Source organism: Ceratocystis lukuohia (genome assembly GCF_044167205.1).
Source record: "Ceratocystis lukuohia strain C4212 chromosome Unknown Supercontig3_pilon, whole genome shotgun sequence".
Classification (NCBI taxonomy): Eukaryota; Fungi; Ascomycota; class Sordariomycetes; order Microascales; family Ceratocystidaceae; genus Ceratocystis; species Ceratocystis lukuohia.
This window is the reverse complement of record NW_027263522.1, coordinates 1,228,989-1,242,433: the sequence shown is the minus strand read 5'-3', so window position 1 is coordinate 1,242,433 and position 13,445 is coordinate 1,228,989. Positions and strand designations below refer to the sequence as shown.

Below are 13,445 nucleotides of genomic sequence, written 5' to 3'. Positions count from 1 at the left end.
AAAAGAAATGAAAAAGTAGAGAAGCAAAGAGAAAAGAACACCCGCTTTGCGCTTTGCGAAGCATAAAAAACATTCAAGAATTTCACGTCCAGCAAATACATGTAAACATAAGCAGTGTAACGCCTCCTATGATACCTACCGTTCGCTATGCTGTGTAATACAAGCAAAACGTCCTTTGCGATCAAGCTGATCTAGTTTATACCCAAGGTCGATGATAATATGAATGCCTTCTTACTAGCTTAAAATAAAGCCATGTGAAAATGAAGAATAAAAAGTGACAAATGGGGCGAAACAGACAGTAATATAATGTACATGACTGACCTAGCTCTAACATGGAGACGTAGGCAGTGCTACAGGTTTTGGGTGCAAGCAGACAGGACAAGGACTAACAGCTCATGAGAGAATACAGGGCCGAGGCAGGCCAGCCTCTAGTCCTTTTCCATAAGTTTCTCTTTAATCCCGTCTACCCTTTCGAAGGCTTGTTGCCCACCTTGTAGCCCCATCGGTGAAGAATCTTTACAACTTTGGGCGTGACGGCGGCTGTAAGAGGCACACGGATAAATATCAGGCTCTTATGGATGGCATATGCCAGTGCCAGCTGGGTACCAAGACCTGGACAATGAGAATAGGCACTGGGTTAGCAAGGGTAGGTATAGGGGACTACATGTTTGAGACAGCCACAGGCGGGATAGCGGCCTTTCATGTGGGTAGGAAAAATGATGGCAACTCACTGGCTCCTTTAGATTCCACCTCTCCGGCGTTGCTTCCGTCTTCGGAGCCTTCCCTCTCGGCCTCATTTGCGCGTCGCTGCTTCAACTTAGCTTTGCACTCATGATAAAAAGTCTTGACTGAGTCGGGAATAGCGCTAGACACAGCTGACACTACAACGTTTTCTAGGTGGCCTGTAATGTCCTGTCAGAGTTTGTTTTTCATGTTTTTTTTTCCGAATCCTAGGCATCGCCGGAAGAGCGATATTAAGGAAGAGAGAGGGTCAAGCCTAGAAAGGGTTTCGAGGGGTTTCAGACGTACCTATCCGCTCTGGGCCCGCCACGCGTACCAGCAAGAAGCAGAACGGGAAATCAAGCGTGCTAAGTCCCAGATATACACCCAATGCTACCCACCCGTATTGCTTGGATAGTATCTTCAGGCGTTGTCCCAACGTTTGTGCCTGTTCCTTGCCCTCGCTGGCCTTTTGCTTAACCTTTTCCGCGGCCTCTCGCACCTTGTCCGAGGTAGATGACGAATTGAAGCGAGCGCGGAATGCAGAATGTAGACTCTGTTTGGCGCCCATGCGAATATTAAGATGAGGGATAGACCGTGATCTCATCAGCGGAAGGTTCGGGTTCGACGTTGCGAGGCGCAGCTGTGGGTGTAGGTTTGAGAAGGCTCGGTTGGTTGAGAGTCGGGTAGCAAGGCCTTGAATGCTAGACCAGCGACTTGCTAAGCCCGTTTGAAGCTTGAGGCCAGTTCGGTACATGGCTGCTCTGTTGGTCTGGATATGTCCAAGGTTAGATATGATGGTGATGTCGCAACCGGGAGGTATTTGCGCTAGCAACAATTAACTGCTCCTCTCAAACTACCGCAGTCAGCATTCACAGGGCTTTTTCGGATTCGCAGTACGGAATCAACGGAGACTCAAAGCTACTTGGCAGTTGGGAGATTCAGACTGCTCATTCGCTTCAGCGTGCAGTGTACTTGCTACCTGGAATCATGACGACACTGGTGAAAAATCGCCCTTAATGTGCGACAGGTGGCGGCAGGTGATGGAGCAGCGATGACAGCCGTCAGTACATTCACATAGCAACACACAAAAAGAAGAGTACATCGAGTTCAAGGAATTGACATCAGACCATGAAGTCCACATCAGACGAACGATATAATGTTCCATCTCAGAAAACAGCGCTGCTATGATTCTGTCGTGGCTCACCAAATACAATAGAAGGCATATACATCTTTTTCTTCTGTCTCTCTCCTAATTCCAGCTTCAGAACCCCGCCTATCGCCAGCCCCTCTTTGTTCTCTTTGTTGTCTCTAAGAAGAGGGCCCAAGCTTCGTTGATATTTGAGACAAGGGGCAGATAGTTACATGTTGGTTCTTTTTTCTTCTTTTTACCTAACAGACATTGCCTAGCATGCACAGGAATAAGAATGCTACAAGCTGTATATCGGAGTTGACGGCAGTGCAGATAAGCGGTTTACGTGCAGGAGGACTCTTAACGCATGCACCTCGATATTTTGAGGATGTAGTTGCGGTTGCAGTCGCAGTTACAGTTGCAAGGAGGTAAATACAAGAGCATATCAGGGTGCCAACAAATCAATAGAAAGTGGATTCATGGCTTGTATCCCATTGGTAGCGAAAAGACGGATGGCTAGGAAAGACGCACAACATTCCTCGTGAATTGTTGAACGGAGAAGAACTTACTTGCTATATATACCCGAAAGGACAACAGCTAGAGTAACTGAGAGGCTGAGAGGCTGAGATAGGGCTAAGGAGAAAAAAAGTGTGGACTTCCCCAGAAATACCACGAAGCTTGCTAGGACTAGGGAGGTAGGTACCTAGACAAAACTATCTAGCTAAGCTACAGCTATGTAGCTTTCTGCAAGGAGTGTATTAGTCTGTGTACATTGTGCCCTCCTTCCAGGATCCCTTCCCTATCTTCTTCTGCCCTCCACCTTCCCGGATTCTCAGTTTACCATCCGTTGGTTGTTTCCTATCTCCTTATCCTCGTGATCAAGCAGATTTTTACTCCTGCCCTTCTCATCAAATCCCCCTCCTCCCCCAATACTCGACTAGCCCTCATCGACAGCCTGATCATCCTTTCTTTTCTCATTCCTTCTTATTTCGGATTATTGCCATTTTTTGATCTCTTGAACAACCATCAACCATCATCTCTGTCCCCGTTTCTCCTTTCCCCCCTTTGCTCTCAAGCTCGTCTAGCAGTTCTGTTCCTCTCCTTTTACTCTTTCTCTTACTGCAGAGGAAGGGACCAGCTCTCATATCTCGCAACGATATTTCCCTCCAAGTCGTCAGCTGCTTGCTTATGTTAGAGCGTCTGTCATCCCATCGATCACATCTACCTTCTAGCCTGCCTTCTAACAGGTCTTTCTATTCGAAATTTTGTGGATTTGCAATCCCACCACTTGCCGTCCACTGCTCACCGCTCGCTATTCACTATTGCTTTTCACCTCCCCTTTCAAGCCAAATTACTCTTTTGCATCTCTGAAACATCACGCCATTTTCACATCGCCTCATATTGCCCACATAAACGAACAGATACATACAGCACAGCACGTCTCTCCACTGATTAATCGCCTTCCCATCGCTCGTCTTCATCTCTATCTCTATCTGTTGCTATGAATACTGCTCAGCGTCGCGGTAGTGCCGATGACACTGGCGCTCTAGCTACTGCCGAGGAATACTACTCGTCGGAAGCCCGCCACGGCCCACGCAAGCGTACCTTTTCTCAGGTCAGTCCTCATATCCTTCGCCTGTCTTCATCACCCATTAGCCTTCTTGTCTAATATCTAAGTTGCCAATCTCCAGAATGGAGCAAGTCGTGCCGCTGGACGCCTCGCCAATGTAGAGCCCTTCAGACGAGGAAGCCATGGTGAGTTTGCTGCCTTTTCTACTTTCTCAGCCTTTCTGTTTTTCAGCACAAGAACGCACCTATATATACTCGCCATCGCACCATTCTGCACTGCTAACAATCGGCAATGTATGCTGCTGTTGTCAGATGAGTCTTCAACTCTCCAAAATCAAAAGTTCGCCATCGATGTCGAGTCAACCCTTCAGAATCTCCGAGACCAGGAAGATACGGACGGCAACATGCAAATCACAATTGAAGACAACGGCCCCAAGGTACGTTTATCTTGCGTCAGAAGAGCCGGCAAAAATTCAAGAGCTGCAACTCTGTTTCCATTCCACCTCCCCCCACATTCACACATTCACACATTCACGCACAAGCACAAGCACACGCACACGCACACGCACACGCACACATCCACACACATACACACACACACACACGCCCATACACCCACACGCCCACACACCCACACACACACCCACACACCCATACACCCATACCCACACAGCTCTCTAGGAACTGCCATTTTGACCCATGTGGTAAGAACTGCCGCTTAAATAATGCACACTCAAAACTGACAGCAATATTTGTGCAATCCCTCTCTCCTTACTACAGGTTATTAGCCTCCGCACCGCCGCCTCTGCTGGCCACAATAGATATGAGGTTCGCGGCACCTACGCCCTATCCAATCTTTTGCAAGAGCTTTCACTAGCCAAGGAATACGGTCGCAAGCAAATTGTTCTCGACTATTCCCGTCTTATTGAGAATCCTGTCCGCCGCCTGTCTCGTCGCATCGCTACTGAGTTCTGGCGCAGCTTGACCCGTCGCATCGATGCCTCTAGTATTGAAATTGCCGCTAAAGATCCCAAGGACTGGACATCGGACCCCAGACCCCGCATTTATATCCCCGTTGGCGAGGAGCGCCAGTTTGAGTACTATTCCAAGGTTGCCCGCGACAAACCCGAAATGCGCCTGGATGTTCGCATGCTACCTAAAAACGTCACTCCTGAGGTTATGCGTGATATGAATGACAAGCCAGGCATTCTCGCCTTGGCCATGGAAAACCACACCAACCCGGAAACAGGCGAGACTGAACTGCGCGGAGTTCCATTTGTGGTGCCTGGCGGTCGCTTCAATGAACTATATGGCTGGGATTCGTACATGGAAAGCTTAGGTCTGCTCCTAAACGATCGTGTTGACTTGGCAAAGGGCATGGTCACCAACTTTTGCTTCAGCATTCAGTACTATGGCAAAATCCTGAATGCCAACCGCTCGTACTATCTATGCAGGTCACAACCTCCATTCTTGACCGATATGGCTCTGCGAGTCTATGACAAGATCAAGCACGAGGACGGGGCCAAGGATTTCCTGCGCACAGCACTCTGTGCAGCCATTAAGGAATACCACACCGTCTGGATTTCGGAGCCCCGGTATGACAAGGTTACGGGACTTTCCCGCTACCGCCCTGAAGGTCTAGGTGTCCCCCCCGAGACAGAAGCTGACCACTTCCACCACATCCTGGACCCGTATGCGAAAAAGCACAACATGACTTTTGAAGAGTTTGTCGATGCATACAACTTTGGCCGTGTTAAGGAGCCAGAGCTAGATGAGTACTTCCTCCACGACCGTGCTGTCCGCGAGTCTGGCCACGACACTTCGTACCGCCTGGAAAAGGTGTGTGCCAACCTGGCCACCATCGATCTCAACTCGCTTTTGTTCAAATACGAGTCAGATATCTCACGGGCAATCCGCGAGGTGTTTGGCGACAGACTGGAGATTCCGGATGAGTTCTGCGTTGGCGACATGAAACCTGGCGAGATACAGACATCGGCGCCGTGGGACCGTCGTGCCAAGAGAAGAAAGATGGCGATTGACAAGTACATGTGGAATGCCAAGGAGGGAATGTACTTTGATTATGACACTGTCAAGCAGGAGCAGTGCACCTACGAAAGCTGCACGACTCTGTGGGCGCTGTGGGCTGGTGTAGCAACACCGAAGCAGGCGGCCGAAATGGTTTCCAGCGCGCTACCCCGGTTCGAAGCAGTTGGTGGACTACTGTCGGGCACTGAAAAGTCCCGTGGTGTGATTAGTCTTGACCGGCCCAACCGCCAGTGGGATTTCCCGTACGGTTGGGCGCCACAGCAGATGCTTGCGTGGACGGGTCTGGTGCGGTACGGCTTCCGAGAGGAGGCCGAGCGACTTGCTTACAAGGTTTGTAGTACTTTCTTTTTTTTTTATCTTGTTCCCTTTTACTTCTTGCGATTTATTTCTCTTTTTTTTGCTTCGATGAATGCTAATACGCATACTTACCGCAGTGGCTGTTCATGATGACCAAGGCCTTTGTCGACTTCAATGGTGTGGTGGTCGAAAAGTATGACGTCACCAGACCGATTGATCCCCACCGTGTAGATGCGGAGTACGGCAACCAGGGGCTTGACTTCAAGGGCGTTGCCAAGGAGGGGTAAGTTTTCTTTTTCCAGCCGATTTCATTGCAGACTTTTGCCCCCTTTTAGGCACTTCTAAGTCTGAGCGATGTAAAAAAGACAACTATGTGCTAACAAGTTCTATGATGCAGATTCGGCTGGGTCAACGCTAGCTATATCCTAGGCCTCAACATTGTCAATGTACATATGCGTCGCGCACTGGGAACCCTAACACCATACGAGATTTTCCAGGCAGCCATGGAAAAGGCTGACGAGCAGACGCTGGCTGAGTTTGATGGAAAATAAGGAGGGGATGATTGGTGAGCCGTTGGAAACATCCCTATTTAGGAACTTTTTAAGTGATGGTAATGACATTCTAGTTTAGCATAATACTAGCTGTTGGCTTTTGTCGCCAGCTCTGAGAACCATAGTTTCACCAGTAAATACAGTTCGTGCTAGCAATGGTGATCTACTTACATTGTTATGGATAGCTCGGCCGAGGGCAGCTCGCATGAGCGAAAAGAGGTGCAGACTACGGATCAGGGTCTCGGTGTTTATGTACTGCTTCTTTTTTTTGGTAGGGATGGAGGGGCCGCTGGGCCGAAGAGTGCCATTATGTAAGAGCAGAGACGCAAAGACAAGAAAGGGCCTAAGGAATTACATGTGCATATGATTTCCGAGCGACGACAGGGGAAGAGGAAGTGAGAGACGAGGCAATAATTGAGGGAACCTGACTTTGTTTCCCTTGAATAGTACTTTTCTTTGCATTTTTTATCGTTTTTTTTTCCCTCTTTTTCCCTGTGATTAGTTTCATTGCCGTGTTGCCGAATCCCGAAACGGGGAGCAGCCTAGCTAGCATGTGACTTTTAAGTGGATCCCCGGCTGCCAATTGGATCCGGTCGTATGGGGAAGAGTGCCCCTCCAAAATTCTGGGAAAAAGGCGGAAGGAAGGGGCTTCGGGTTTGGGTTAATGATGGAACGAGCGAAGAGAGGGTCTGTAGGGAAGACAGCATGTGCTTTCCGAGCTTTTCATCTGTTTTATCGCGCTGCTTGAATGCTCAAGTGCAATTCCAAGTCATGTGTTGAAAGCATGCCGGCATAAGCCGAAGCCCGGACTGCTCTGCCTTCCCTTTCTTGTCGAGTAACCTCGGCCGGCCATTGGCTATCCATGGAAGTTAAAAGTACCTACACTACCTACTTGCAGTACTTAGGTATTAGCACAAGCTTACTAGTATAAGCGTTTCCTCCACAAGTTTCTCAGCTTGTCACTAAAAAGTACTTGTTCTCTCATGCCACATGCAGCCATGGATGACTTCACACAAAGTCTGGGGAAAGCCCCTTCCCTATTTGGCCTAGCCATGCCTACCGGATCTATAAATCCATCCGTAATACAAACCTAGTCGTTACAAGCCGCCTGACCCTGCCTCGTCTTGCCTGACCCTGTTTGGCTCTGGCCTTTCTCCGCCGCGCCACAGGCCTGCTGTTCCTTTCTCCCAGGCCGAGATACTTTACCGAGGAGCAAAAAAGAGAGCCAGGAACTAAGAGTTAGGCCATGGGAACCGCGATAGAGCTCTTGGGTATATAAAAATCCCAGACGTAGATGCAGCAGATGACCTTGGCTACTAAAGACTTACTCCTCGATTTGAGATCCCGCTATATTGCTCACATTTCATTGCCCTCCTTGATTCTTACATCTTTGCCTCAACTAACTACGTGTAAGTCGTAGCTCCCACCTTAACCCAACCACTTCCGGTCGCTCTTGTGCCCCCTTCCGATTCTCTCATCCTCTGGCCCGAGGGAAAATCACCAGACTGCAACCATACCGTGTGGCACTGCCACTTTCTATGTAGTCGTCTCCATAGGCGTGTGCTGTGCTAACCCTTTTGTGCAGCATTCTTCCTTCGCCGTTCTTTGCTCCGTCTCTCCCCTTGTCTCCGTAGCCTGTCTGACATCCTCGTTTGTCTTACACTATATATATATATATATATATCATCTGGCGCCCCTGCTCCATTCCTGTCCTCTCACCAGTTGCTTCCCTAACTCCTACCATATCCACCCTTTCATAACCCATCCCCTCACCGTCATCATGGCTGCCAATAATATGCTCAGTGTCTCCGTCGATCCCTCGCAAGAGGATGCTCTCTTCCAACAAGAAGTCGATGCTGTGAAAAAGTGGTGGGGTGAGTCGCGCTGGCGCTACACCAAACGTCCCTTCACTGCCGAGCAGATTGTCGAAAAGCGCGGCAATCTCAAGATCGAATACCCAAGCAACACCCAAGCCAAGAAACTATGGGGTATCCTAGAGAAGCGCTTTGCCGACAGAGACGCCTCCTACACCTATGGCTGCTTAGAGCCCACTATGGTCACCCAGATGGCCAAGTTCATCGACACCGTCTATGTCTCAGGATGGCAGTCATCAAGTACTGCGTCGACTACAGACGAGCCCGGCCCCGATCTAGCTGACTACCCTTATGTGAGCCTCGTTTAAACCATCGCATTTCCGCGGGCCTTTTTACTAACAGCCTCTTTTCTCTTCTTCCCTAGACCACCGTTCCCAACAAGGTCGGCCATCTCTTCAACGCCCAGCTTTTCCACGATCGCAAGCAGCGCCAGGAGCGGCTTAGCGTTCCGGCATCAGAGCGCGCCAAGCTCTCAAATATCGACTACCTGCGGCCTATCGTTGCTGATGCCGACACTGGCCATGGTGGCCTGACCGCCGTCATGAAGCTGACCAAACTTTTCATCGAAAAGGGCGCCGCTGGCATCCACATCGAGGATCAGGCGCCCGGAACCAAGAAGTGTGGCCACATGGCTGGCAAGGTCCTGGTGCCCATCAGCGAACACATCAACCGGCTAGTTGCCATCCGTGCCCAAGCCGATATCATGGGTGTTGATCTTCTATGCGTTGCTCGCACGGATGCCGAGGCCGCTACACTGATCACTAGCACCATTGACTCCCGCGACCATTCATTCATCATCGGTGCTACCATGCCAGGCCAAAAACCACTAGTCGACGTCATGACCGCTGCCGAGGCTTCTGGCAAGACTGGGGCCCAACTGCAAGCGATTGAGGACGAGTGGGTGGCCGCAGCCGCACTAAAGCGCTTCGACGATGCTGTGGTTGATGCGCTGAAGAAGGCTGGTAAGTCCGAAGCCGTCGCTGCTGAGTTCCGTGCTGCCGCCAAGGGCAAGAGCAATGCAGAGGCCCGCGAGCTAGCTAAGAAGGCCGGTGTTGATGTCTTCTTTGACTGGGATGCCCCGCGTACCCGTGAGGGCTACTACAGACTAAAGGGTGGCTGTGACTGCTCCATCAACAGAGCTGTGGCTTATGCCCCATATGCTGATGCAATTTGGATGGAGTCCAAACTGCCTGACTTTAAGCAGGCTGAAGACTTTGCGAAGGGCGTACATGCTGTGTGGCCTGAGCAAAAGTGAGTTACCTCTCCCCATCTCAACCCTAAAACTCTAGAATTATTCCCTGTGCTAACAATGTACCTGGTGCAGGCTCGCATACAACCTTTCGCCCTCATTTAACTGGAAGACTGCCATGTCCCACGCTGATCAGGAAACCTACATCCGCCGCCTCGCCTCTCTTGGATACTGCTGGCAGTTCATCACCTTGGCCGGCCTACACACCACGGCTCTCATCAGCCATCAGTTCTCCGAGGCCTTCAGCCGCATTGGCATGCGTGCATACGGAGAACTGGTTCAGGAGCCTGAAATGGATGGCGGGGTTGACGTCGTCAAGCACCAAAAATGGAGCGGCGCCAACTACGTTGACGAGCTGCAGAAGATGGTGACAGGCGGTATTAGTAGCACATCAGCCATGGGCCAAGGTGTGACGGAGGACCAGTTCCATTAGGTGGTCAAGGCGGTTTACCAGTTTGTCAATTTTCCGGTCAAGGGCAACAATACCATTTGAGAGATGTTTGTTTTGTTTTTATGCTAGAACGATGTCACGTGAAAAATTTGAAATAATTTAATATTCATTAATTTGTCGTTTTGTTTTCCCTTCATTGTGTCTGTCTGATTAGGGTTAGCAGCTAGTTTAGGGTACATCGATTGGCCAGTTCAAAAGGCCTTGAATGATGTCACTTCCGCCATCAAGCTTGACCTCTCTAAACTCCAAGGCTTCGCTCACGCCGCTCTCCTAGCTGACAGCCTCGCCGCCGCGCTTCCCTTCCCAACCCGGCAAACCGTTTTCCGCCAACTTCCCATTTTTCCCTTCCAACTTTATGCATGCATTTTTGTCTCTATCTACTTTTTCGTTTGTCTACAATTTCTCACGACTGCCGATGTAAACTAGCTTGATAAGGACCCCCCCCCCCCCCCATCCCTCGTCCTGTTTCCATGACTGCTATCCCGGCCCAGCTGGGCTTCCTTGCTATCTATAACCCCTCTCTTGGCACCAGCGATGAAACCTTGGATGAACAAATTGTCTACTATGCTTCAAGGAAGCTTCTTTCCAAGAAACGTCGTCGCAACCGACGACGGGGCGGTCTGGCTGACGTAACCTCACCCGAAGAACGCAACGAGCGCCTGCGCCAGATTGGCCTGGCCCAGGGCATGGTTGAGTTTGGCCGCAGCTTTGCAGGGAATCAAGCTGTTGACTTTGTCGATACGGAACGCTCGCGTGTTATCATGCACGAGCTGGAAGCTGGTTGGTGGATCCTAGCTGTGAGTTTGCCAAGATGAGGGAGAAGAGAGTGAGGACACCAACGCCCAATGTGCTAACTTGGCCTACCAGTCCATCGATCTTACGAGATTGCCGTTGCCGCCAAAGCTGGCAACAGGCAAGCAAACAGCCCCTCTACAGGAAAAATACGAGTATTCCACTCGTGATCTTAAGCCGGCAAATCTCCTCCTATGTGATCTCTTACGCGCCCACTCGATTTTCCTACTTCATCACGCCCCATCCCTCTCATTATTTCTAGAACGCCGGCGAAAATCACATTTTCTTACTGTGCTTGGCCGCTACTGGGACCTGTTTCTGTCGACATGGGATGTTATGCTGCACGGAAACCCTCTCCGAAGTCTTGTTGGCGGCATTGGTCTTGCTGCATCAGGCGAGTTGGGCGTAGGTGTTGGCGAAGAAGAATCAGGCAGCGGCGAGAGAGATGTTCTCGAGGGCCTGCCCTGGCGCATGGATGGCCTAGTAGACTTGGTAGTGTCTAAATTTGGCACGGTAGAGGACGAGCCTGAAAATGACATCACTTCAAGTTCACACACAACTACCATCGTTAGACCGTCGTGGATAGGGTCGGGGAAAGAGCCATCTGCAAGCGATGGCGCAATCTTCCTGGGCGTCGGCGCCCTATCGCGCAACTCGCTACGAGACATTGCTCATTGGACAGAGGATCTCTACACTTGGGGTGAGAACACATACGGCGTGGTGAATCCTTCTTCCGCAAAGCCGTCAAGAAAGTCGAGAAGAGGCACTTTTAGTAATACTAGCGCATCTCTGAGTCCGCTTGACAGAGAACGAGAGAGGCATCAGAGAAGGAATTCTATGGCGAGTGGCCATCCCGATGATCCATCAAGGCGAAAACTCCGATCCATGCCTCCGGTCCCAATACAGGAACCACCAACACAGGAAGAAGCACCCCTTCCAAGCGCGACAAGACTGCTTTCTCAGTCGATACCACAGTCGCTCATGAAATTATCCCAGCTTTCTATCTTTTCATCTGATGCCCCTCCAGATGATTCTAATGCGCCTGCAAAGCCTTCTCAGCCAAAGGAGCCTTCGTCGAATACAGCTGATCCGCCAAGCGTAGAACAACCGCAACCTATAGTAGCCGAAGGCTGTTCCAATGCATCCATACCACCAGATACCGTATCTAATGTGCCTAAGGGTCAAGATCTCGATGCAAAGGTATCGCAAGCGCCAACAGGTGAGGGTCCAGGGGATGGTGCCATGGACAAGTTCAAAAACTATCTCAAGCTTGGCTATGGTACATACTGGTCTCTCGGTACCCAAGAAGCTGCAAAGTCTGCGGAAAAGCCAAAGCCGCAGAGCTCCTCAGGCATCATTCCTATTATTGATCCACGAAAAGCCAACGACCCAACAAACCACTTCCTAATTGGCCTCCGGCGTGAGGCCGACCGACCGCTCACCGAAGACGACATCAGCGATGCATCAGACACTACAGATAGCCTGCTATCTAGCGCCACAATACTCCGTCGAACCGTTCATGTGACTCTCCGCGACACCAACTCCGCGGAAAACAATATCAAGAAACATGCCAAACTGCGTGTGGTTGTCTATGTCAATCGCCCCTTTATCTTTGTCCTCCTCTTTGATCCCTCGATCGCCACCACCTCCCTATCATCTGAACCACTATACAACACACTCCACACACAGCTCAGTGCAGTGCGCAATGCCCTGATTGCATCCACTGCCCGCCCCATCCCACGCCCAGCTCCAGGCATCTTTGATATGATCTACGACCCGTCATCTCTCGCGCTACTGTGCTCTGTCCCCAATATTCCAGTCCCAATCTCAGGTCCGCCGGCTCCCGCTGGTGTTATCGGTGGTGTTGAGCCACGCAAGGATCCATGGTCGCGTGCAGATGCTGTGAGCACACATCTGCATATGCTGAACATACTCACAGCTACTTCCCGCCAGCCAAGTGCCATAGAGCGCTCAGCAAAGACAAGTCGTGGCTGGTGGATTGTCTGGGCTCGGGTGCTGAAAGAACTCGATGAGAGTGCGGCTATGCCTGCTACCGAACCAGTTCCCAGCGGACTAGAGACTATCACCGAGTCCCCTATAGCCTCAGCACATGACGTATCAAGTCTAGCAAAGACTTCCGACGATGGAGCATCTGACCATGTCAGCTCACGCACTTGCACACCCCCACCTATCCATCCACCCATCAAACACACACGTGCTGTCCACAAAGAAGTCTTTCTTGTGCGGCGTGCCAGCGACCATGCCTCATGGCGCAGTTTCAGCGCCTCTCTGATGGAGACTGTCGAGGGCGCGAGTGCCAGCAGTAGCATCGCTGGTGCTGGGGGCACAGACGCAAGCGGAGATAGCGATGGCCCTCTGAGCATTGGTCGTGCGGCGGGCGCTGGGTTCATTGCGGCTGCGGGTGAGGGTGGCGTGGCTGGCGGGCTAGCAAGAGGGATTGGTGTGGACACAAGGAAATACATAGAAGGGCTAGCGGGATTGCTCTGAGCGGTAAATGAAAGGGAATGAATGGTCAAGGATGTAGACACGGAGGTACATCAAAAACACGCGAATTAACTCTGAACGCAACTACGACTTCTTTTTTCTATATTTGCCCAACACATCTTAGTCTCACGAATTATAATTAATCTATCTTGAGTCAACGAAGACCTAAACTTGGTTATATTGTACGTCTACCGGAATACCTAGGATCAAACGACGCCGGTTCACGTGGCGCTCAACCGAGTCTATGAGGTAATCTTCC

The 13,445-nt window shown here is 50.6% G+C and overlaps 3 protein-coding genes across 3 annotated transcripts; 2 read left to right on the top strand and 1 right to left on the bottom strand.

Moving 5' to 3' along the window:
* Positions 1-463: 463 nt before the first annotated feature.
* HOO65_030330 (peptide alpha-n-acetyltransferase nat2) lies at positions 464-1,477 on the bottom strand (the record flags this gene model as incomplete). Its single annotated transcript, XM_071002304.1, has 3 exons — positions 464-612; positions 732-902; positions 1,030-1,477. 3 exons carry the CDS (start codon positions 1,475-1,477, stop codon positions 464-466), a joined length of 768 nt encoding a protein of 255 aa, XP_070860009.1.
* Positions 1,478-3,353: 1,876 nt separating this feature from the next.
* Positions 3,354-6,315, top strand: HOO65_030329 (Neutral trehalase; the record flags this gene model as incomplete). The annotated part of the gene is made up of 6 exons (XM_071001854.1): positions 3,354-3,467; positions 3,544-3,607; positions 3,734-3,858; positions 4,202-5,797; positions 5,902-6,047; positions 6,162-6,315. 6 exons carry the CDS (start codon positions 3,354-3,356, stop codon positions 6,313-6,315), a joined length of 2,199 nt encoding a protein of 732 aa, XP_070860008.1.
* A 1,780-nt stretch (positions 6,316-8,095) lies between these two features.
* HOO65_030328 (Isocitrate lyase) lies at positions 8,096-13,189 on the top strand (the record flags this gene model as incomplete). The annotated part of the gene is made up of 5 exons (XM_071001764.1): positions 8,096-8,482; positions 8,554-9,440; positions 9,514-9,845; positions 10,325-10,686; positions 10,757-13,189. 5 exons carry the CDS (start codon positions 8,096-8,098, stop codon positions 13,187-13,189), a joined length of 4,401 nt encoding a protein of 1,466 aa, XP_070860007.1.
* Positions 13,190-13,445: the final 256 nt, after the last annotated feature.